This window comes from Homarus americanus, unplaced genomic scaffold (genome assembly GCF_018991925.1).
Source record: "Homarus americanus isolate GMGI-L3 unplaced genomic scaffold, GMGI_Hamer_2.0 scaffold48016, whole genome shotgun sequence".
Lineage (NCBI taxonomy): Eukaryota > Metazoa > Arthropoda > Malacostraca > Decapoda > Nephropidae > Homarus > Homarus americanus.
The window spans coordinates 2091202-2118754 of record NW_024755055.1 but is presented as its reverse complement, the minus strand read 5'-3'; the positions used below and the strand labels follow the sequence as shown (position 1 = coordinate 2118754).

The 27553-nt window shown below is 36.2% G+C and overlaps 1 protein-coding gene across 8 annotated transcripts; it reads right to left on the bottom strand.

Moving 5' to 3' along the window:
- Positions 1-2350: 2350 nt before the first annotated feature.
- LOC121856271 (aldehyde dehydrogenase, dimeric NADP-preferring-like) lies at positions 2351-26901 on the bottom strand. Of its 8 annotated transcripts, none has more exons than XM_042351685.1 (15): positions 26860-26901; positions 22768-22811; positions 20306-20449; positions 19748-19843; positions 19280-19400; positions 18872-18972; positions 17594-17757; positions 16194-16424; positions 15278-15389; positions 14803-14888; positions 14258-14373; positions 8404-8539; positions 6788-6938; positions 6321-6410; positions 2351-4009 (listed from the first exon to the last, which is right to left on the bottom strand). In XM_042351685.1, exons 2-14 carry the CDS (start codon positions 22795-22797, stop codon positions 6339-6341), a joined length of 1560 nt encoding a protein of 519 aa, XP_042207619.1. In that variant the 5' UTR covers positions 22798-22811; positions 26860-26901; the 3' UTR covers positions 2351-4009; positions 6321-6338. The 8 variants fall into 8 exon arrangements, with proteins under 8 accessions (XP_042207619.1, XP_042207618.1, XP_042207616.1 ...); XM_042351684.1 differs by lacking the exon at positions 26860-26901 and adding an exon at positions 25066-25180; XM_042351682.1 differs by lacking the exon at positions 26860-26901 and adding an exon at positions 24702-24867.
- Positions 26902-27553: the final 652 nt, after the last annotated feature.

Sequence of the window (27553 nt, the reverse complement as noted above, 5' to 3'; positions counted from 1 at the left end):
TAACCTTATATGCAGGTACCATAATTTTAACACCAAAAACTGGATTCCTTATTTTTAATTATTAAAAAAATAATTAGTAAATACAAAAGGTCAATTTATAACTCCTGTACTGATGATGTTAACCCGAGACGATTAACATCCGTACAGCAGACACAACTATTCAGAGGTAGCTGAGCAGTAACCATTTCTGAATTCTTACAAGTGAAGTATTACAATTGACTAATGCCAAACCTGCAACATTTATTTTTAAACCTACAAATACATGATACAAATGAAGATTTACAGATAACATTCTTTTCACATTTGCATCTGTTAACATCACTGGCGGCATTGAAGCTAGGTTAGACTCGTCACTGTAACCACCAGGCTACTGGGCCAAGCCGTAAGGTGTTATAATCGTTTTTCCACTCATATTTTTGGGTAGTTATACGTAAATTTCTCCATTTATTTTTACTCGGTTACATACACACACCATCCTACATACATATTGTGAAAAAAGTAAAAGAAATAATTGTCCTAAGGGTAAACACTTAAAGGGAATATACAGTACATTTCTTTTCACACGAGTTAGTTGGTTCAGTGGGGGAGTGGGAGGATGGCACTCAAACAATTATTTCACGCCACTACCAATTTGCACATAATAATGGTTGCCCCTCGTGTACGAGGATGGCCGGCCATAGAGCCACCGAGGCGTGAATTTATTTAAGATGTAGAAGCTGTCGTCAATGCAACAACCACACCCTGAATTAAAGAGTTGCATGACCCAGTGTCAAAGAATAGTCCGAGAAAACCGGACAACTCGCCAACTGCACTGGCTAACCAGTAACAGATTAGCAAACCCCTAGTAAATTTATTTACAAAATAATTAGACATGGGAGTTGTGCCATACTTGTGGAAACAGACAAATGTAGTACCCATATTCAAAAAGGGAGACAGAGCATCAGCGTCAAATTACCGGCCGATTAGTTTGACGTCAGTAGGGGAGAAATTTCTTGAATCAATTATAGCAAATAGCATCCGAACGCATTTAGAGAAAAGCAAATTAATCTACGACTCTCAACATGGGTTTACAATGGGAAAATCTTGTCTAACAAAATTACGATGTTATTTGCTTAGACTTTAGCAAAGCGTTTGACAGAGTACCGCATCAGAGGCTTCTGAGAAAAGTTAAGGGTCGTTGCATAGATGGTGTTAAATATGAGTGGGGTTGTGTAACCAGTGGGGTTCCCCAGGGTTCAGTACTGGGCCCACTCTTGTTCATAATCTACATAAACGATCTAGATACTGGGATCAGCAGTGACATAAGCAAGTTTGCGGACGACACCAAAATAGGGCGGCAGATTAATTCCAGACAGGATGCAAATGCACTACAGAAGGATTTAAATAAACTGCAAGAGTGGTGAGAAAAATGGCAAATGAAATTCAACACCAGCAAGTGCAGCATACTGAATATTGGAAGAACAAATACTATCAATGTATACAGCTTTAACATCATCAACCTAGAGAAGTCGACTTGTGAAAGAGACTTAGGGGTACTTGTAAGACCAGACCTACGGCCTAAAAAACAGTGCGTTAATGTTCGAAATAAAGCAAACAGAGTATTAGGTTTTATATCTAGAAGTGTAATAAGAGTGCTGAGGTCTTATTGCAACTATATCTTGCGCTAGTCAGGCCGCACCTCGATTATGCGGTTCAGTTCTGGTGCCCTTATTATAGAATGGATATCAATTCACTGATCGGTGCAGCGAAAAATGACGAAAATGATTCCGGGACTTAGAAGTATTTAAGTGGGTGAAAGGAATCAATAAAGGTGATATAGATAAAGTTCTTATAATATCCGAGCAGGACAGGACTCATAGCAACGGATTTAAGTTGGATAAGTTTAGGTTTAGGAGGGAGATAGGAAGGAACTGGTTCACAAATAGGGTGGCGGATGAGAGGAACAAGCTTAGCAACTTTGTAGTAAGTGCTGTAATGCTGGAAAGTTTTAAAAGGAGGCTAGATAGATTCATGGATAATAGTGTGTTGTAGTAACTCTAGACAGGAGCTGCCATGCACAGGCCAACTGGCCTATTGCAGGGTCCTTATTTTCTTATGTAACCATTACCCCAGAACACGATCCACAAATCGACTAATATCCAGGTCCCCAATTACTGCTGGGTAGACAGAGGCAAATGGTGTGAAGAAGCTTGCCCATAGTTTCACCCTGCCCAGGGATTGAACCCGGGTCCACTGACTTGCGAGGCGAGCATGATGACCATTACACCACAGGTCGCCACACACACACACGAATGCATTCGCACACAATTACTTATGGTCTATCAAACAATTAGGTTAAATCAAACAGATCAAACTCTGTTCTTTTATTATAATTCAGCTTAAAGAAATGTAAAAAATGATACATATCCTTCCCATTATAATGTACTAAATATATAAAGACTAACATCAGCAACTTTTAGCAACATACTGTATATTGGTTCTATGTTAATATATCATTTGTACTTATACTATAAAGGCTCTTAGCTACATTATTAAAATCTGCCTTACAATATAACAATGATTTAATTTAACATAAAGACTGTTAAATTAAATTATATAAAGCTTCCCAATGACTTAGTTGTCCTAACAAACATATACAGTAATATAAAGATACTGTATTTTCCATGACCAACTACTAACGTAGACCAAAATATTTTTATCAAGTTTTGTGCACTCAGTCTACAGTGCTTCAGATGAACATGAATTGATATGAGAAACAACAACCTTTTCTACAACCTTCAAATACATGTTTTTTTTTCAAATATTCAATAAACAAGTCCTATTTTCTCCATACACTCTAATTTGTCATGCCCCATATGTATATTTTTAACTGATTACTATATTAAGAATATATAGATAACTGCATGCAGGTTAATGGGATATAAAAGAATAAATCATTTATCTAAATCTGGTTTAGCTGTGGTGAAGAGATCCTATACCCCACCAGGTGGATGGTTCTGGGTCTAGGAGATGGAGACCAATGTACACTACTGCCTCCACAGTGATTGTGTGTATTGAGATGCAATTAGGAGTGGTGGGGTGTTGTAGGGGACCTACACTAGAGGCCTATAGGACACAGTCTATAAATGTGTCACTTGGAGCACCTTTTAAAAATTTATGACAAAATCTTAGTTACAGACAGACCACTTAACCAGATTTATATTATATTATTAAAAGCACAAGTGTAAAGATAAATCTTGGCTGCCTATATTTTGGCCACCTTCCTTACATTCCTTGGACAACCTCAACTTGACAACTTATTTGTAATGTCTAATCTTTATTCCATTTTATGGAAAGAGAGAGAGAGAGAGAGAGAAAGGTATGGTGTAGTCTCTTGACTATTTCTTATCCATTTCCAGTACATAATGATAACTAGTAAATATTTTAAGGCTTTTCCATAAAGTGACGAGTTGTTACCCAACTTTAATTATCAAATGATTCTAGATGAAAAATCTGTTACATATACAGGTATTGAAGATTTTTCATCCAGTGACTCAGCTATAACAAAAGTCCATAAAGGCACAGTATTATTTGATGACTATATTCACAATGTTAAGGCTCTCAATCTTTAAGCATCACTATAAGAAGTAAATCAAATGCTTTAGAAGAAATAATTTTTGTCCTTCATTTAATATATAAAAAATTAATGGCACTGTAATATGGACTTAACCCTAGAGATAAAGGGCAGTGCTGTATGAAGGCATCGGTGGGGGTATACAACCTTTGCATGGTTCAGTATGTGTAAGTAGAGCATGGTACATAACAATGAACAACTACTGTAGTGTTAATTATTACAGGTGGACTTTTGTAACACCCTGTACTTACTGTTTTATTCTTCTGTCAATCATAAACAAATTCTGAAATCTACCAACATGAAGGTTAATTATGTTTGCATTTCCTCTCCAACATCATAAAAAATAAACAATGATGGTCTTCTTATGCTTGTCTAATCTTCATCAGAACCAACGGCCTGAAATCAAGAAAGAACAATAAATACATGAAATAATTTGACAGGTACATTATTCCCCAATTTACAAAGGCTTATGTTCCTCAAAAACCTCCTATACATTAAATATTTTGTAAATCAGTGCACGTTCTATAGACGCCTATCATAAAAACTGACGTGTTCCCCCCAAGAAAATAAAATAAAAATCTATATTAATACCATAAATTCTTTCAATAGTTATTTTTTATGTAAACAATGATTATAAGCCAATATTAATTACTTTCTCTTACAACTCTACACCTTTACTGTACATAATTAACATATGAAGTTTAAGAACACAGAATAATTGTATTAGTTTACTTTATTTTCAAACATCCTGTATTGAGAGTAAATAAGGAGAAACTGTTCAATCAGGCAACTGGCCGAGTGACTGTGTGCTCTCCAAGATCTACGTGTCATCAGTGAGTAATGTGGTGACTGTACAAGACTGATCATGACGCATTGAAAACTTATTTGTAGTGTTAAGAGAAAAAATGAAAGAAATAGTGAAATAAGTAAGCATTATTTTAACACATTTTCATTCTTATTAAGAAAAAATTATGAAGCTTCATAAATCAAGGCCTTACTTGTATATAGAAATGAAAGAACATATGCTACCTTATCCTGATCACTTTAAGATAATTGTACAAATATTCCTGCTCCAAAAGTCATAAAATCAACACACAAATATTTTATACTTTACACAAATTTGTTGAAGGGGTTAATACCATCCAAAAATAAACTTTTAAAGAGTACAGAAAACAATCTTCAAAAGGTTATTCCATCCTAAATAATTACATCATACAACACAAATACAAAGCGACATTTTTAAACCATAAGTAAATTGATACTGCATTGCTTTAACAGAATATTATCGAGGAAAAAGAATATTCCCCCAAACAGTCACATAAAATCAACGTACCTTTAATAATTCCACTGACACAGTCTAATAATCCTCTGTCTTCTTGTGTATCCTATCTCCAGGTATTGTAATGTTTTTTTTCTTCTATCTGATCCATGTATTTTCCACTATCAACCCTCTCTCAGTACAGTATCTATCAAGGTGCTATCTGTGAATGAAAACCTGCCCTTTTCCCCCTAGTGCTGAAAATCAAAAGATTCCCCAAATTACCACCACTGACCAATATGTCACTAAAAGTAAAGTATGATACAAAATATACTAAATGATGCCAATAAATGTGTGCTGCAATGAACTACCCAAGGGTTACACACCACCTTAAACCACACAACACCTGTCCATATGTAAAGTCTAGTTGGAATTCTCAGTCTGTTGAGTTACCAATCGGAGAGAGAGAGAGCAACAGAAAAAAAAATATTTAAACCAACAAAACAGCAAAATCATAAGATATCCCATTACAGGGTGAAACTTAACCTACCAACCGTAGAGTATAATAAAAGATCTCCAGTGCAAAAGCATCCAATATTAAAAAGAAAAAAAAAGAAAGATTAACACAACGTTGGTGTCTGAGTTTCTGTTTCCCATATGCAATCATAGCCCATAATATCACTCCCATCATATTTCTACCATTCTGAATTCAAGGAAACTGTACTCGGTGTTTTTTCTCATTTATTTCTTTAACTTCTACGAGTTTTTATCTAATTCTGCTCTTACAACAGCATCCAACAAATGAACAAGTGACAGTGCTGAGAGCAGCGGTGTGAGGAGGAAGAATATTACACTTCCCATTAAATGTTATCAAGAGAATAAGGGCGAGTCAGTGTGTAGCCTGAGAGTGTTAAGATCAAGGTAACAACACCATATACCATAATAAAGGCTATGTGATATGCCGAGTGTGATATGAATAAAGGAATTGGCAGTTGTAGTTCCAAGCACAGAGTAAATTTGGCCAACCATGGAGAGAGACATGTATATCTGAACCATTATTGTGTTAGTAGCTACAGAACTTCACCATAACTTGAAAGGGAGTGAAACTTTTTTTTTTTATTTACTGCTGAATAGTTACAAAACTTTAAGTTATATCCTGGCATCTGGTACCTGAAAAGTACATTAGCATTGTTTTCAAAGATCAGTGTATATATACAGTAATCCCACAATACCCATACAGTACTTCAAACACTGCTCAGTCTCAAGGAATTCAGGCTGGAGATCTTCCAATGTAAACATCTTATGAGGAGGAAACAGAAACCACACATGCTATAAGAACTAATAATCAAGAGAGAAAAGCAGCAAACTTCCTTGGCCAAAGTTTAAACACCCTCAAGACTGAAACTTACTTCATCAGATATTATAAATGAATAACAAAAGAAGGTTTACTTGTGTATTGTATATGAATTAGGTCTCAGATGATCGAAATAACCACAAAGGCGAGCGAACCCTCTGACTCATCCATTCACGCAAACCATCCTGAAGAGAAAGAATTCTATTGAGGCCTCATTTTCTATTCCACTAACAACATTTAAAGAGCAGTACACCATAACCCTTGGAGTATAATGCCAACCCCTACAACACCATGACTTAACACACTATGAACTAACTCAATCCCTTGAATACAATGTTTTAACACCTTGATAAGATTACTAATGATTTTGAGTACAGTGGGGGAGTGTACCCTAGAAGTTAATGTTTCAATAGCCAGGAGGTGCAATTCTCTCAGGTTTCCGACACAAGACCACACACAAAGGACGTATTTTTTCACCCCACTTCACATTAAAAAATTGCTGCATCGTGGATATATACAAATTAAACCTAACTCGATGTAACAAAACCACAAACAAACTCACCTTTGCAATTCCCTTGTATGCAAACACAGAGGCTACACCAAGGCCAAAAGCAATGAGGTATGGCACAAACTTTAAGCTGGGGAAAGGTTGCTCCCTCAACATCTGGGACAGGAACTTTGTTTTTTTCTCACTGTATGGCGGGTAACGACTCCTGGAACACAAAAATACATAACTGTACACAACACTGAAGTTTCCTAAATGACCTGATTTCTCAAAGCTCTCCTACTTTAGTGTGTAACTCATAATCTAACCTAACCTGCTTCAGCGTGTACTTAAAAAAATGCCTTTAATGTATTCCAGCTATGGATGTATCTCTGTTCACTTATTACTATCACCAAGATCATAAACTAACCCTATGACTACAGCAATGTAACTCAGGATATGTCGAGTTGCATTCTTCCCTCGTTATTTTGTTAAAGAGCAATGGTCAAAAAATAAATATACCCTGTACACCTAGACCCCGACTTACGACTACGTGGACTTACGACCGTCGGGACTTACGACCGCCTCAGATATAGATAAAAATAAATAAATAAATAAAAAAATAAATAATTAAATAAATAAATTTTAAATGACACACGCATTTTCTATACCGAAACGTTTCCAGTTAATGTAATCTCCATGTATAATTAGAAAATTATGGGGGCCCCATGTGCATTCAGCTGACTACATTAAAGGTTAAGTGCTCAGTCACACTGTATCCATTCCTTATTATTTATTACTTTCACTGTACTGTATCCATTCATCATTATTCATTACTTTTACTGTACTGTATTTCATTGTAGATTTTTTATTAAAAAAAAAAAATTTTTTTTTATTATATGTCGGACTTACGACCTGGATTTGGGTCCCTAACCCCGTCGTAAGTTGGGGTCTAGGTGTATACTGTATATATATTTAACATTTCCTTTAATTTCATTTCATTCTGAACTCTTATGGATCCTCTCAAAACTCCTTACCTTTGGCACAAATATGAATCACTCCATTAATATTCCATACACAGTACCTCTTCACAAACTGTATGCCTTTACATTTCCATATACAGTAGTGATATCCCCGTTAGCCGGAACAATTGGTGCAGAGCACTTCTGGGAATGAGAGATTTCAGGGTAACTAAACAACTCTCTTAAAGCCGGAAAAAATCCCCCATCCTCGGAATTTTCCAGGGAACGGAAAAATTTTCTCGAAGTTCCAGAAATTGCCCATTACATCATCTCTCAAACTCGGAAAAATATCCCTCATTCCAGGAATTTTCCCGTTAACAGAAAATTTGTCTCAGAATTTCCAGAAAATGCGCCTGATTTTCATCTCTGAAACCCAGAAAAAACTCCCTCATTCCCGGATTTTCTGGGTATCGGGAAAATGTGCCTCTCGGAAAATTGCTCCCAAAGCAGGAATTTTCCGGAAAATTCTGGCCTTGGGAGCAATTTTCCGAGAAAATTTCAATTCCGGGTATCGAAGAATTCCAGGTTTGAGGGATTCCGGCCAACGGAGATATTACCTTACTTTTGTAGCCGACTAGTACTGTACTAATACTAATTTGAAGGTTGAGGACGATTTTAAAATTAATCTCTTCAATCATTGGTTTCAAAATCATTCATGGAAGACCTACTTACTTGCCAATAGTTTCAGCAATTTTGTTGTAGTTGCGAATGAGGCAGGATTTACGGTGTGTGAAGGTGTCATATGAAGCTTTACCATGATATGCTCCCATTCCACTGTTGCCAATACCACCAAATGGCAAATCATGAACTGTAGATATAAAATATAAATAATTCATGTCCTACAGTCACCAATCATTTATATTTCACATTATATACAGGTATTCATCATTAAGAAACAAATTCTATTCTAACCAGCAAACAACATGTATTAACAGATAAGTTCATAATATACATAAAGCAACATTAAAAAACACAATCTAGTGAAAAGACAATAATCCAAAATACAACACATCTAAATTACAAATTAAAACAATTACAGTACATGCTACATATAAAACAAACATGCAAGGAAAATACCCAATACCTCCAGCACATGATACAGTGGCCTTCAAGCATATAATAAAACCTTACCATTCTAAGTACCGTACAGTAAACCCTTGTAATTCGCGGGGTTTGGTTCCAAGGAATGGCATGAATAGACAAAACTGCGAATAGCAACTTATACTACCTTAGTGCACTACTGTATACCTATACCAAACAGCCACGGCTGCACTCATCTCCTCTTAACTTATCTAATGCAGTGGTCCCTCGATTAACGAGCACAATTGGTTCCACAGTCAGTCGTTAACTGAAAATTTTGTTAACCGAATCTATAATTTCAATGGGATATTGGGTAATTGGTTCCAACTCACAGAAAAAGTACATACAAAGTACTATATACTGGTAATAGAATTAACAAAACATTCAATATAAATAAAATACAGTACTGTACTGCACAGAATACTGTACTGTACTTACAACAATAAATAAAAAACAATACAATACTGTATTTAACTTACCATGAGGTGTGTATGTCGTACTCCCGGCAGCTTTGTTTACATAGCAAACAGCTGATTGTAGAGGCAGTCGATGATGACATGCCATAATCTTTACCGAGTGCATTGGTTCTAATGTCTCATTCGTATTTCATAATAATTTCTGCACTGTATATTATCAATGTTACCTAAATTTCAGAATGACCAATAATTTTAATGTAAAAATGCAAAAATATTCAAGAGACCAACAAACTCGATGTTCATTCCACTGTAAACAAAGTTAAACTGAGAAGTGTTGGTAGGTGATTCGATCAGCTGATGGGTGAACAAAAACTGTTCCCTGTACTGTATATATTATCAATATGTTAGCTTAATTTCAGAATGACCAATAATTTCAATATAAAAAATGCAAAAATATTCAGGAGCACAACTTTCTTAATATTTACTTCACTGGAAACAAATGTAAACATAGAACCAATTACTGTATTGGCGGACTAGCCGACCAGCTGATACGCGCACCAAAGGGTGTTTCTCGTAAGGCGTCGTTAATAGAGGTTGTAGACGTTAATACAACTGAAAATCCTTATGGGAGCTAATTCGTTAACCGAAATCTCGTAAATTGAACCGCTCGTCAATGGAGGGACCACTGTACAGTAGTTCAACTTTCTTTGTCAGGGTCATCACTAACTTCTCCCTTTTACATTTCACTCCAGTACCATCACTATTACTGACACTAAAGTTTTGAGAGTACAACGCGAGATGCTGCGTGGGGTGACTAGTTGCGCTGCAGGAAAAGGTTTGCAAGCTAGCCACCATAGCAACCATCTGCTCACCGCAAATCGTCGAAATTGTAAGGCCGTCAGTGGCAAGGGTCTGCTAAATATTATAGCAAGTGATTCCAATACTGTATTTGAGTTCATATTATGGTTAATATAAAGCACAAATTATTCCTCATCAATTCAATTCAAAAATTTAAATTTGTTGTTTCATCAATGATGTTACCGGTTTAGCCAAAAAAAGAACATTTTACCACTCTCCCACTAATCTGCAAGTGAATTAAAACAAAAATATTTAAAAGTTACAGGACAAATCAACAAGAAGAAGAAAGCTGAACTAAAAATGGAGAAGGTTTATCCACAACAAAAGATGTTTTTCCAATTACAAAAAAGCAGAAAAGCTGACAAATTTAACAGGTAACACACCAAGTCACACAAAATGCTAAGAAGATATTTCACAGCTCCTTGACATTGGGTCATTAAGTTCATTACAGTAACTTAGGGTGTGGTTGTTGTGTTGGCAGCAACTTCTACACCTTAAACAAATTCACGTCTAGGTGACCTTAGGGCCGGCCATTATCAAACAAGAGGGGGCAACCATTTTATGTCTAACAAGTATATCTAAGAAATTGAATTTACCTCCATTCAGGCATGTGTCAAATGTCAATACTTGTCTCCATTTACTGACCCAATGTCAACCTTAATATATGACTCGTATTGAAATAATCTGTCTGCACACACTAACATACTAGAATGCATAAACAAACATGCATACAACCAAAAGGTCAAAAGATCATATATCAGAATATATTATTGTTTAGAGTCAGTGCAGCAGCCCAAAATTCTAAATGGACAGACAGACATGAAGACACTGAAATATTGAATCTGTGTCTAGGAAGTCATAAATCATTCTTGTGACTATACAATTCTTCATTCTGGCAGTAAGAGCCATGGTCAAATATATATACAATGATAAGCCATTTGCTGGTGCCACTTTGTACACAACATGTGAGTAAGAAAGTACAGTACTATACCTGCAGCATGGAACATCACATCATTCACTGTGCAACCGCCATAAGGAACTTGCTCCATTAAAACATTAACTAGGTCAGATTTGTTTGAAAACACATAAAAAGCCAGAGGTCGCTCTCTACAGGGAAAGAGAACTTTGCTTTAGAAATAAGCAGCTTCGGAATGCAATGAAAATGCTCAGTATAGAAAAAATGACAAAATATGTAATAAAAATGAAAACCACTGCGAATTTCCTTCATCTTCATAATTTCTTAAGCTAAAGATATACAGTAAAGGCAGGACAGAGTAAGTCCATTCTCCAGCTGAAGATGCCAGTCACAGCAACCTTAAAGACTACGGTGCACTGAAACAGGAAAAAGTTTTCTAGGTTATTATTATGTAAAACTATATTTCCTCTTCATAGCTTTACAACTCTGGAGACAAGCAGTATACTGTAAGGTCATGTTCAAAATTATACCCAAAGGTTAGGTTCTTCTCTACAACAGTATTACCTATAAACAAATGTATATAAATTAACTCAGACTATCAGCTATGTGGGCTTAGTACCACATATCACAGAAAGGCTGAGATAGGACAAGAGTATCTCAGGGATTTTCCCCGGTCAATAGCCCAACAAATCTGGATTTACTGTGCTAACTATCTAGTACTGTAGTGAAATCTGGAATCTGTGAATTGCGGCTACACTCTCGAGACTCCTGCTGTCTGCCCCAATGGTCTTGTACCAGGCAATGATTACTCCGGCTTTGTATTATACTTCCACCAGTCTCTGGCAACCATAACTGTGTCACCCACCAAGTAAAGTGAGAATTCTTGGTCTCTGGTGCTTGGTGATGCTACTTTACTACTGGGTGAAACTGTAAGCAGGGTAATTTCTTGAATATTCTAATTCACTCCTGCTATGCATCCAGCTACTATATTAACCACTTGCAATTGTTTTGCTTTCTTCCAACACTTTAGTACTGTATCTGTACAACTCTGCTATTAAGAAACAAGTCAATGCCATACACATCTGCTAGCAAATATAAAACCGATGAATGTCACAAACCAGTAGGAGGAAAACTGTGCAACTCAAAACCAAAGCTCCTCCTAAACTTCATAACCAGGTTTATGTGTTCCGAAATACTGTAGTTAAAAAGTAGCACCAATGCAGCCTCTCATAATTCACAGGATGCCTCTGGGCCAAACTATGCTGAACTACCGGGAGACTATTGACAATTCTACCTACTCTGGTGCTAGTACAAATTCCACATATATATACTAAGCACATTTTAACAGTGAAACGAAAACTAGACAACTACTTACATTACTGTATCAAGTTGAGATCACACACACCTCCCATAACACAATCACTACAGACAAAACATCTGAATCCAACGAGCTTACGGAACAAAATGCAATACACTACTATGATTTTCAAATGTTGGAACTTCAGAAAAAAGATGCCTCCCCATATTGAAAATAAAGATGAAAAATGTATTGAAATTCGGAGATATAGTTCAGTGAAGTTATGCCAGCCTCAGGTGGGAGAGTCTCGCAAGATGTGAAAGTGTAGAGAGCTTTGATGAAGACTTTACATTTAAAAAATCAAGGTACAGTAGTTAGTTTAATACACTATTGACATGAATACTGATGCTTGGTACCTCGAGAAATGAATGCGAGGAAAAATTATGTGACCGTAATAAAAGTGGCATTGGAGATATTTTAGCAATGCTACTCTAAATATCTATATCCTTGATTATGGTCAAATTAAACCCAAAATTCAAAGAAACTGTTTCATACAATCAATTTAGGAGATATCAGGCTCTTGGTACTCTATGTATATATAAATGTTTAATTCAATCCCATGACTAAGATTCTGCCTCCCTATTGAGTAAAGGAATACTGCTTTTGTTAATATTAATGTATAACAATTCTGGCTATAGAAAATCCATGATGGGCCAAAATTATTAGTCTATCTGCTGACCATTGACAACTAGAATATCTTCCCCAAATTGAGTCAAGTATTAAGATTAACATACAGTACACCAGAAAGCTTTACAGGCACGAATTAAAATTATGACCAAAAATCTTCCATAAAAAAAAAGAGGCTGACAATGAAAAACACTCCCAAAAATATTACTGTACACCCACTAAAAAATTATTCGGCACCCTTGGCTCTGATACACCCCCTCAACGATCACTGGTACAGAAGCCGTGATTACGTGGTGTGGTTGGTACCCGTCTTTCTCTGTGTGTGTGTGTGTGAAAGTACAGGGGTACCAACCACACCACGTAATCACGGCTTCTGTACCAGTGATCGTTGAGGGGGGTGTATCAGAGCCAAGGGTGCCGAATAATTTTTTAGTGGGTGTACAGTACATTCATTTAAACAATCAAATACAGTGTGAACAGCTCAAAATGGTATCAATGTAATTAGAACTACCTGCCAGGTGAAGCATTGTATCATTAACACAACTACCACCGGAGGTGGTGTTTTTGAGCAGCAGATCACTAATAATTTCTTGTTTAGTGAAAATGTAGAGCGTTAATGGCTTCTCCCTGGATAAAAGTAAGCAAATATAAACGTACAGTATTAACACTTCCATATCATTAATGTATCCTTAGAGTCACATACTATCCTTGGCTTTAACTAGGGCAAACACATAAAGGGAATATACATTTCTTTGTACACAAGTAAAAATTTACCCCCAACTCTGGACAGCAAATGTTATTCACGGATTTGGCGATTCGTGGCCATTTTGAGAACCTAACCCCCGCTTTGAAGGGCCTACTGTATTAGCTTTCACTGTCATAAATCATTATCAACTTCAAACACCTGGAATAAAACAGTAAAAAAATAATATTCCTGAAATAATGTCATTGAAGGATAATAATTTCCAGAATAGATAAATAATTACATGTAGAACCTCAGAGGCAAAGATGTTAAGAATGATGTGAGGCAGAACCTTCAGCAGATAGAGCAGGCAGAAGGGGCTACTGATGAACCACAAGCTGTTGACCTATAATACAGCATGCATGTATGTTATATATTTATACTGTACAGTACTTACAGTAGAAGAGAAATACTACACCCATTACCTGCAAATCTCAAAACCTAATTATCCACAACCCCTAATTAGGGAGTAGTGGTTATAACATGCTCACCATCACCTGTACAGTACATTAAAGGTTACAATTACTCACTGGAAAAGTGGATAACACAATCATTAATACAAATAGAGCCAGTGCTAATATTTTGGACAAGTTCTTGTTGGATCTTGGAGTTGCTGGTGAATATGTAGGAACACAAGGGATGTTCTCTGTAAGGTCAGATAATGCTCATTTTTATTAACGTATATATATATATATATATATATATATATATATATATATATATATATATATATATATATATATATATATATATATATATATATATATATATATATATATATATATATATATAGAACAAGTCATTTCCAAGTTTCAGTAAGGCTCAGGAATACAGAATAATAATATGGGTTTGAGAAATCTTGAGTTGAACAGACCGAGAATTTTTTTTATAGTTTACTTTATCTGTTTACCCCCCAAGGTAAAAATGAAGATCCAAACTCAAGACTAACACTTGTGACCCTCTGATGGCACAGATTACATACAGACTAAAAACAAAATATTTGTAATATGTTTTCAAGTTTCACTTTTGTCCAACGTATCTCATGAGAGGTATAAAATCTATATAAAAAACTCACCTTTCATTTATGAACTTGATGGCATCATAGGGAGAGTCGACATTAACAATGGGCAGAATGGGTCCAAATATTTCTTCCGTCATTACCTGTAAAGATTAATTCTCTTGAAATATAAACATAAAAATCTAACATAATCTCCTTAGCATATACTGTATGAGCTTCCTCCAAGAAATTACCTCATACAAGATCGCATTAGGAAAAGACCACTTATAATATTGAAATAGCATTAACTTTTTTAAGGTTGAACTCATTAACCACACACCATTCACTGGGTCCTTGCTTAACCAATACTATATAATTAAAAAACTGAACAATAGTTTTGTATTCTCTTCAAGTTCTGTAATACCTGGACCCAGTACACTATATTAGCTTCCAGTGAGTTCAAGAGGCTGGACAGGCCAACAACATGTCTATAGTTCCTCAGCCTAAATGTCAAAATAAAATACCAAGTCAAGGATTATATATAATTTCTTACCTTACTCTTGGGATCAACATCCACTAAAATGGTAGGAGATATCCACCTCTCTTCTCTGTTCACATCCCCACCAATCACAACCTTACCATCCTTGAGGTACTCTGCTAGGCGTCTGCAAAATGGTGATATGGATTTAAACTTGGGATAAAAATTTACTATGAACTTATGCATTACGCTAAGTAAATTTGTCATCACCTTCAGTGTGCGACCTAAACAACCTGTACTCTACTCCCATGCAAAAGACCTACAAACTCATTCATAGACAATTTATCCTCCTCCTTAATGAATGGACTACAACAATATCCTCTTTTTGGAGATTCTATCATTCTTGCACCTAATATCCACCCTTCCCAAGCCACCCTCCAAAGATAAAACAAAAATTCACCTACTGAGACTATGATACTGCAACCAACCAAAGTGCAACTCGGCCCCACACACATGAAACCACGACATGGCCTCCTGCCTATACCTAACACGGCACAACGCAACATTAAGAACTCGTCAACATGACTTGTACAACAGATCTTTAGGACTGACCATTAAAGGTTCCTGGAGGCCACCCGGTTCTTGAGAAATTTAACTGGGATAAACACAGTAACAACACATACAATCTTACTGAGCTGATACTCGACCAAACAGGGCAGTAGTTATATACAGTATCTAATTGTATGTCATCAACATAACTAAAGAATGGAAATAAGTTTAGTATTCATACTATGTTTTGGGAAGTTAATCAGTAAATGGTAAAGATCACACCTTTGAAAATTTACAACCCAGAATTAGTTGTCATATCACAAGGTTATGTTAATTAAATTGATTTCAGTAGAATTTTAAACCTTCCACCACAGCATTACATGTGCTTATAACCTTGCACCACAACACTGATGTACAGATTATGATAGAACAGGTTACTTACTCAACATGTTTATCAGATACAATCCTGCAGAGATCAGGAGAACTCCTTGGGTCCTCACCATACCATTCCTTCAACACATCACGAGCCTTGTCCACAAATTTTGTCTGCACTTGCTGTGAACACAGGACATAGTCCGGTGCAATGCAGGTCTGTCCAACATTGATGCACTTTCCCCACATGATCCGCCGTACAGCTATGTCCATGTCAACACTGTCATCAATGTAGAGTGGACTGAAAGAAACATATCCTTGTTTTAGGGAAAATATTTAATACAAAGACTAATCTAACTTACAAACTTCAAGAGTTTTATCTAAACTACCTGGTTTGTGACAAATAAACTTACATAGTCACGAGTGATCAAGGTCACACACTAGCTAAGTACCACATGCTTGGCAGACTTCCATAACCTAATAAGAGAAAGCAGTATAACACATTTGTTATAAATTCATAAGAATAATCATTAAGTTTAGTGGTGAAATGTATAAATAATTTGTGTCATGTTAATGGTTACTCAGATGAAATTAAACTTCACATGGTGTTTTTCCAACCTTGCAAGCCTCTTGATGCCATGATGCAGAATGCCTGATTCATAACAGTTGGCAGTTAGTGGGTTACCCCATCCCCTTGACGAGATGCTAAATTTTTTTTTTTTTAACCTGCACAAACAATCTATCCAATAATAATGTTTAAACAAGTTCCAAAACAGTGATACATGTGATATGGGTATCCATCACTAACACAATACATAGTACCATGTATACATGTGGTATAGTTAACCCCAGGGGCAAGATGGAGCTCCTGCTTGTCTGTACCTCTGATAGCTCCATATTATAAGGTCTAATTATGCTCGCAGTAGCCTACTCCTTAAAAAAAAGTCTCATGATTAATATCTGAGACACACCAAGATTGCTGTCATACCAGAGGATATATGACCTTACTAAGTCCTTTTCAATCAGCAAGTAAAACAATCTTGCAGATATATAGAAATATTATTGCAAAAATATTTATACAACATAGCTGGAACCATATTTTTTCTTTCAAATACATATCCACAAGAAAGGTTATGAAACTTGTCATTAATACGATACCACAAGCCATAAATTATTGGTCAGACAAGCATAATTTCACAAAATATTTTGAAACTTTAGCAGAAAATATACAAATATTAACATTCATAGACTTGTTGGTTGGGACTGGCGGTGCACAAAATCTTTTCCCTGAAATTTTGGGGAGAAGAAAGTGTTTACCTCGTGAGTTGCAAATTTACAATGCTTTTTTACACACTTCAAACAAAAAAATTCTTATAATGAAGAGTTCTAGACATATATGCTTATATATGTCTGCATGTAAAGACAACTGAAGTGGTTTAAAAGAGACCTCGGGTAAATAGTAATCTTTACCTTTTTCCACCCAACTCAAGGGTGGTAGGAGTTAAGTGTTTGTTAGCAGCCTCTCTTACAATCTTGCCAACCTGGGGTGATCCTGTGTAGAAAATGTAGTCAAAGCGGCTCTTGAGGAGTTCCGTAGTTTCTGGGATTCCTCCGCACACAACATGAAAACACTCCTGGAATAGACAAGAGAGATGAGGCATAAAAACACATTAAACAGAGAAGAGAAAGACCTAAACTCATACTCACAAGTGTTATCTAAATGAAAGAAACATTTCTCTTAACATTTATAAATTTATGAAATGTGATGATTTTAATTATTGCAAATTAAAAAAAATCATGATTTATTTTGTATCAAGGCTAATATCCCAGTGCTAATAAAGTGCGGAGAGCAAAAGTTTTTTTTTAATCAACTACTGTACTGAATTAATACTTAGTCCACCCACAGGACACAATCTAAATCATTCTTTGAGTTTTATCACATATATCCACATTGCCAGTAAATCTTAATCTTTCTCTTGTAATAATAAATAAATTGTAATAAATCTTCCATAAATTCTGTAATGTGTCGTCATCATCATCATCAACCCCATTTTCCAATCCTGTTTGGGTCAATCATGACTATAAAATGGCATGGCCGGTTCAACACTCCCTGAGGTAGTCAAAGATTACCCGCCTACTTTAATTATCTACTTAACTCCTTATGCCCATACCACCTTTATGTGCTCTTATCAGTGAGGCATGAAAACACCTAACTCAGTCATCCCTTGAAGGTATGAAGCATTGTAACTACCATACTCCTCAACTCTTCCCTGGACTAAAATAGCAACACATTATCGTCCATACACCAACCATGTCCAGTAGATTCCCTCCCTCACATCTTTCTTAACCTATCCTTTATCCTAGACTCATAATAATCATTCATCTTAAGTCAAATATAAGATTAATCCATAAACAACTACAGCGTAATCCCTTGGTTAAATAAAGTGGATTGCATCTATTATCAAACTCGAATGAACATCTGGTGCCGGAGGTGTAATCCATGTCTCCTACCACAAATATCCACCACTCAAAAATTACCACATTTACAGTAAGCTACAGAAATAGCCGTGCCGGATTCCACAATATCCTCCAAATTCACGCAGATACAATAATTGAAACAAATGCTTTAATATTTTGTTGTTGTTGTATTTCACCACCCTTGTATCATTTACTCTTCATTGTACTGTACTACTGCACTAAAGATTTGCTCTACCCATAAGGTTAAATACATAATATATCTCAACATACATTATCCAGATACTTGGGAATCAGTTCTGCAATGGTTTCAGCAGTTGTAGATGATACCTCTGATGGTTTGAGGATGACACAGTTACCTGCAGCTATGGCACCTGTAATATAGTGATATGATATAGAAAAATGCCTGTGTAAACAAAACACTGTACAGTATACTGTACACAATAGCAAAAAACTACAGCATTCAGTTGTGAAGTTAATAAAAGCATGTGGATATATTAATCAATGTTGAATTAATGATTCTTTCTATCTTTAGATTGACTTAAAACTATATGCTCAAAATAATTTCATCAAGTTGTGAAACCTAGGGCGCTAATCAAATTGGCTGGTGGCCAATGAAATTACAGTATTCTAAGTTTATTTCAAAATACAGAGTAATTTATACCTAAAAAATTCACTTACCTGCCACTGGAAGAAGAGCAAGCTGGACTGGGTAGTTCCAAGCACCCATAATGAGGACAACACCATAGGGATCATGATAAATCACAGGCTTATCAAATAAGGTTACTATGTTGGTTGGCGTCTGTTGGATAACATAATTTATTAGTCTGAAAAATTGTATGAAATGGAGAAATATGGGAAGACTCTAACTAGCTATACCTGTGACACAATGAATTAATTAAGGAAACTAATATTTTAAGTTTACATTGAAATCTTGTCAAGATTATTTTTCTTAATTGTATGGATATTTCTAAGCCCTGCTGTGAGAGTTGGGAAGGAACATTAAAGCCAAGCACAAATGGTAAAGCAGCTACAGACAGCTAATAATAGTAAACAAGCATCAGTTCTACTCTGTTTTAGTTCTTTCTGCACTGTACCATGAGCTAAAATTCTAAATACCTGTACCTCAAGTTAAAGAAACAGACTTACCGACTCTGGTTTAGTCCACTCATCGATCCGGGCAAGAATATGTCTGATGTCATCCTTGAGAAGATTCAGTTCCAGCAAAACTGATTCTTGTTTTGGCTGTTAGAGAGAAAAAACAAACATAAACAATGATCATGGCCATTTGTCTCCTCCCTCCATAACACTCAAACATCCAGTTCTGCCATTACTTCCTCTAACTTAATTAAATCTGTAATGTTAAGCATGTGTGGGATGGTTTAATCCATTCATTACTGCATGACCCAGACATCACACAATTCTATACCTTCTTAAAAAGGCCAGCTATGGTATGATACAGGCATTTGCTATTTTAATTTTACCGACAACAGTAAAAGTTGTATGAGGTCATGGTTCATGTCGATCAAACCAGTTCACCACTAAAACATTTTCTAGTCTAAAAACATCAGACCAACCTAAGCTGAAGTTTGGAAGACAGTCTTCAACCAAGCCTATCAACTGTTTGCAATGCATCAAATACAGTACAATGACCGAATTTATTTTAAACTGAGGGCAACTCAGGTATTCAATTAAAACCATTCTTACCTTATGGAGGTCTTTGGCCAATGCGCTGCAAAATGCTGCCTCATTCTCTTCATACATACGCATGAGAGCCTTTAATTGTTTCTTCCGAAATTCAACATCTTTGGTCTTGCCAGACATATAAGCCTCACGGGCCCGTTGAACTACCTGTAACCAAGAGAATTATGTTTAGTTATACATAAAACACCCCAAATCCTTCAAATTTCAATATAGTATACAGTATGTAATAGAGAACTGCATCTATATCTTACTGAATAACTTTAATACTCCGCACTAACCATTAATCTGGATGCCATGACAATAAATTGTAGTGTTGTAGCTCTAAAAAAAATACTGTGTACCTGTATAGTAATATATAAATTCAGAGACTAGCCACGGAGTATGTGTACAGTACTTAGATACTGGCATAGTCTGCTCTCTTCACCTTGAAACTGATGCCTCCCAATATGATAAATACAGTAACTGATAAGAGATGATTTGATTACAAACTTGTGCTACCCTGCATTATGAAAGCCACCAAAAGTGTAGTCTTAAGAGTAATCTATTAACCTTATAAAGCAGTTTCATTCATCTAAATCTTATTGGTCTTTCACTTTATATCCTCAAGACTAAGAGAATTCTAAGTTAGGAGTTTCCCTTATATTAATGCAAATTGTAGCTATATGGTAGTTCTGTCATACTGTATAAGGCTGAACTGAGGGTACTATATTTTACATAGGGCCATTTCTAGAGAGCTAAACATCAAGCTTTATTTGCTCAGCAGCCAACAATAACTATCTTTACTGAGGGAAGGAAGCACTTGAAATGATTAATTAGCAGAGGCCATTTTCTTTTATCAAAACTGGAAATCATTAGTGAGAAGAGAACAAGCCATGAATGTCATACGCCACACAACGAGAGGCATTCAACGAAAATTGGACACACCTGAAACAACGGGGTAGCGTCACACTATGCCACTATGACGCTATAACCGGTGACGACAACCGCCACTACAAAGAATATCAATCCCTGACTCGATCTCAACAGCTTATATACATGAGACTGCGCCTCGGGTACAGGTACCTATGGGAGTACATTGGCAACCCTGAGCCTCACCGCACTGTTTGTAAACTTTGTGGCCAACCCGACTTTCACACCCTATCTCACTACATCCTCACTTGCCCTATGACCTCCTCCTATAGGTCCCCAGCCGTTACCAACACCTCTTCCCTCCCAGACCAGATATCCCTCCTCCTAGTCACAGGCCTGGCATTTGACATTATTAGGGACCTGCCGCTCTTTGCCATAAACAGATAAAATGTACCGGGAACTTTCCCCCCACACACTCATCATTCTCTCACTTTATGTAACTTGACAGAACCTATGACCCTTCAGGCTTTTACACCCTTAATGTATGAGTCATAAAGGCAAGTATGAACTTTTCATACTTCCCTGTTGGGCGCTGTAAACGCTTCTGCGCTTCACCTTGCACAGGATGTAAGGGGGTGCCCAATAAACTAGCCCCCTCGGGGGCAAATCTGAATCTGAATGTCATACTACAGTATCCTACAAATTAATCTCCTCATCTGAAGTCTCAAAATCAATTACAGGGTACAGATATTCCACAAGTAATTCCAGCTATGATTCCCTGCTGGTATTCCCAATCTGTTATCCTTATAAAGACAATCATAACCAATATTAGATGTCCACAATACTGTACATCCTAACAAGAATTTTCTATTACATGAACATAAAGATAACAGAGTAACCCGTTGGAGCCACTTCACCTAAGATTAGAGCTCACTTACAGGTTGACAATCCCTTATCCGAAATCGTTGGGGCCAGAGGAATTTCGGTTTTCAGAATGGTTTTTTTTTTTTTTTTTTTTTAAATATGTACTAGCCCACCCGGGCACAGATCACTGACCCACATCAGGGCCTGAGGGGCGAAAATATAATAAAAATTATAATAATAATAATAATAATTCATAGGTCTAGGTCGTGTTTCTCACTTTGGATCTTTTTTTTCATTCTTGTATTTCTTTATTATTATTTTTTTTTTTTTCATTATTATAGTGCTCCTGTATTACTGTTATTTTTATTAATTTTATTATTATATATTATTATTATTATTATTAATGTTATCATATTTTCTTTTGGTGTACGGTATTTTTATTTACTATGAATAATTATTATTACTATTACATTTTCGCCCCCCAGGCCCTAATGTGGGTCAGTGATCTATGCCCGGGTGGGCTAATCACTGTTTAAAAAAAAAAGGCCCCACAAAAAAACTTTCGGTTTTCAGAGCTTTTCGGTTTTCGGAATTTCGGATAAAAGGTTGTCAACCTGTAACAATAAAAAAGTCACAACCCTCAAATAAGTGTTTGCTGATGAGGTTTGTTGAGGGCAGTTTAAATATGAAATTACATATATTGTACATCTTAAGTGTACTGAAATCATTACACAAACAATTGAAACTCTTACCTGCTCATTATGTGTCATCTTCTCTGCCATACTGTTTGACAAATCTGTAAAAAACAAAAAAAATACTGATAAGAACTTGAATAGGTTTTATAAGAAGTGCCTGTACAGTACTTGTAATATTTTACTTGTTTATCCACAATTTTATATAGGGTGCAAGGCAATACTTCAGATATCCGACAGAGATGAAGGAGACAATTTCGTAAAAATTTGTTTCTTTCCACTAGAATATCCCTTAATAGGTAGAGGAATTTGAGAGTTACCTAATTTTGGCTTTCCTTCTACAGTATTTGTTAAGACTAGAATACTGTAAACATGGCATGTGTTACTTGGACAAGCCCACCATGTTCCCCGCCTCCTATTGGCAATAAGTAACAACCTTGCCTAACCTAAAATAATGCACTTCCATCCTAGGATAGGAGAGTCAAGTTGGTCTTATCTTCAATAAAAATCTGTCACTGTGGGAGAAGTGTCTACTTTACTGAGCTGTTTAGGCATGAAACACTGCTAAGGCAAAATCGATTAACTAATATTGTACAGTATTTTCTCGATTTAGTGAATTAATTCAAGCTGCCCCTTTCCGTTAAGTCAAAATTTCCACTAATCGAATTTCCGTTATTTTCACTTGACTTAGTGAACAACTTCACTGTTATAGTTATGGAAAATGTATTAAAATGGGGTTATTTACAATTTTAACTACACCTAACCTATCCTAATCTAACCAAACAAACCTACCTAACCTAACTTCCAAGCCGTAGTGTAATTTTTTTTTTTTTTTTGTGGACGTAAGAGCAGCTAAAAGATTGATAAGGCTCATAAACATACACTAAAAGTAAGTGTCGAAAGAAGATTGGCTGTGTACCGCCGCATCACTGCCAAGAAAGACAAAAGTAGTGTGAGTCTAGTCGTCTAATTATTATCACATTCAAATAAGACGTCTAATTTTAAGATAATTTTCTTCTATTACATTACCGTTGCAGCCGTATAATAAAGGAGATTGCGCATGCCAGATATTTCTCTATTTTCTTCCATTAATCTTCCGCCATTATCGCCTACCCGACCTCCCACTCAGCGTGTTCCCTTCATAAATTATCACGTGCATGCGTCCCCGTACATGTCATTCGGCCAATCAAAAGCGCTTTTTTTTGCCACCAATTAAAATTATTTGTGATTTAATTCACAGTATTTTTGGCCCAATCAGATTCACATTTTATTTTGGGTCTCATATTTCGAAATTCAAATTCATTTCCAACCATGGAAGTCTGCAATGAGTGTCACTTCAATTATATGGAGCTGATTAAGAGTTTTGGGGGAAAAAACTAAGAACTATAGCATTTTTTAGATCTCATGGTGTTCTCCCGACCACCGTAAAGTGTCCTTAGTGTAAGAACGAATGTAAATATCATCAAGACCAACATATGTGGCATTGTGGTAACTCCTTTCCTATATCCCCCATTAAGTGAGAATCAGCGTCAGCAACCTGTACTAATCTCAGAATCCAATGACAAACCAGAACAAGGCCAATAAGGTAAGGTAAGGTTAGGTTAGGTTAGGTTAGGTAAGGTAAGGTCAGGTAAGGTTAGGTTAGGTTAGGTTATTTTAGGTCAGGTCACGTTAGGTTTGGTTTATATGCCCGATTTTCTAGCTTTTTTTTTGTATTTGCTTGGCCATAATTGTTATCAGAAAATGCCCCACCCAAACCCCCCAATAACTAAAAAACAGGCAATTACCGAAGGAAATCAAGGTCAAAACACACCAAAATACACTAGAAAAACATAGTTTTGACTTTCTAACAGAGTTGTGTAAACTAATGCAAATTTACCGATTTGATATAAGAAAAAACCCAATAGAAAGTGTTCAAAATACATCAAAAACTATAGGAAAAACTAAACCCTCTGCCATATTAAAGAGAAAGTACTTATTTTTATATCTGGTACCAATGGAACAACTTTGTTGAAGTGTTATGGTGTAATTTAACGTTTTTTGTGTTAGTGAGAGTACACTCGCATACAGTAGGTCGGTTGTAAACAAAGTGAGCAGGTGACAAGTGTTCCTGTATAAGATCTTATTAACAAGAATAAAACACATCCGTTATTTGCCATTCACGAGATAGTGTCATAGAAGAAAAGTCATAGAATTATTAATCTACAGAGATTGCTCTGCCAAAATCCCCGAATGAGATGGTTGTACCACGTAACTAAAATAATACCGCAAAGTCACCATCCATATAACCAATTAAACTTTCGTCATTCATCATCAGCGGTAAAATTTCAATAAAATCAAGAATATACAGTATCTTACAAAATGATGACAAAGTCGGCCCGTCAGCCCTACACCACCAACTGCTGACTCACTAGTGACTAGTGCCAGTAGTTGGAATCAGTGTTGCCAAATGTTGAGGATGAAAATTAGTGATTAGCCTTTAAAATCTGCTCAACACAATATCGCTCAAGTATCCTACACAATATGCAAATTGGTCTTAATGAAGCAGTAGATATAATAGCAAAAAGAGCCACGGAAAAGGCCGAGATCGACATAATATATACTAAAACCTTGAAACAATTAAGGAGCAAATTACGGAAAATACAATCAATAGAAGATAATTTCAAAAGGAATGAAATATACGAGAAAAGTGAAACAATGAAACATTACCATCATGTTCTCATGAACACAAAATTTACATATGGGAAAGATAGGAGTAGGTGGAAAGATTCAGTGTATATGAGGTTAAGATTAGGATATAAATATTATTGGGAACTTGGAGCTGAGAGAAGTGAACAGGATAAAGAATGTGGAGTTTGTAGAACACCCAGATCCCATACCCTGCCACATTATATACTGGAATGCCCATTGCTTAATGTATATAGAAATGTCCATATAAATAATGTCCCCAAGCAAATAGAGTGGATGTTTAAAAATTGGAAAATAGATGAAATATTAAAGAAATATAGAAATTTTGCATCTAGATTATAACTATGTATGTATATAACTGATTAAATGAAATATTAGGGATTTGTGTGAGTCCTGAGAGGGACATTCCTGGACTGGGGTGGGGATGACTTATGTCACTTCATCCCTTTGAGATGTATTAATGTTTTTTGTATCTCAATAAACGTGTCAATCAATATGCAAATGTTAAGTTCTCAACACTTAATTCAGAGACAAAAATATGCAGTCCTATTCGTCTTCAGTCCCTATAGACACAGGCACTGACGAAGAGTTGTGATGCTGTCATTGTGCCTAGTTGCTTTACCAATTGTTTTGGGAGTTCATATGAATGGCAACTTTTCCAACACTTCTGAGTCCATTTTTCACGGCAATAATCGCATTGACTGAACTTGAATTCAACCGATATCTGAGCTTTGATTTAGCAATATTCTGGCTAAATTGTCTCTCGACCTCAGCACCGGAGTGAGGGAGAAATCACAGATAGCTTATTCATGGAGGTCACGATAACAATTTACTCCTGTAGCATCCTTGTAATTATATGCCAAACTAAATTCCAAACGATGGAAAATAAAACAAAATTGGAAATAAAAACCCAAAATCTTATCTCATCTGATAAGAATAGAAAAAAAATATAAAATGTATAAAAAAAAACATGAGACAAAAGATAAGAGTAAAATATGAAGTGTGGAGGTCCTGGTAATAGGATGGGATAGGATAGAGTTCTTGTAATTTTGCCCAAATTTATGAATAACAAAGGAACATAAGTGGAAATTAAGTAGATACGCAGTTCTGTGAATATACGGAGGCATACAGGAAGGTAAGCCCATTAAATTTTTGTATATACGTACAATAAAGAAGAAGTCAAAATGAGTGAGACCAAGGACCCAGGAGAAGGAAGGCAAGTGTCAACAAACATGGAGGAAAGAAGAACACCGAAATGTTTGGAGAATGTGGATTAACAGTTAAGGATAGCGACAAAGCAGTTAGCTGTGATGTTTGTGAAGTGTGGTTCCACATCGAATGTGAAAAATTACCAGAAGAGGTATATAACTTCATGCAAGATGAGGAGGAAGGAGTGTTGATGTGGTATTGTGGGGTTCAGGTTGTTTGGTTCACACTCAGGATGGGATGGAGAAAGGAACTCACAATGTGCTCTCTGTATACATGTTGTATTGGATGTACAATGCAGCTTGGTGCTGGGAAGGCAGCATGGTTACAAGCGTGATGTAGAGAGAGCTGGTTGGTGAAGATGCTCAGAGGAGGATCAGCTTGTGGGTCGCCATGCTCGCCGGCGTGAGAGAGGACCGCCAGGCAGGCGGAGGGGCAGCGAGGGCCGCCAGGAAGCGGCGGAGGAGGATGTGTTGCTGGCTGGTTGGTGTAGGTAGAAAGAGAGAGATCACCACGAGGTCAGGTCTTATATAGCGGGGGTAGGCGTGGCTTAGTAGTTGACCCCCGCTCCGTGATGTATGGCTGCGCTGGTTGACCTAGACCACGAGGCATACACTGGGGAATTGGTGGGGTCGGCTACTCAGCGACAAACAGCGTTTGTAGGGGAGAAATCCATTACAAATATCACTAGCGTATAATATAGAAACTCGTATAATAATGTGGTTTAATAGTTTGTGGATTATTTGTCAATTAATTTAGGCATTGAAAGAAAAATATTGTTGTAGGAACTTTAAAAATGTATTGTGGTTTAAAAGCTTTGAGTCATTAATGTGTCTAAGTATTCATAAGGTAATAACTAAACCTGATAACCAAATATGAAGTTATAAAGTAAAAAAAAAGAGCCATTAAATAACTACATTACGAAATAACGCCACTTATGAATGAATAAATA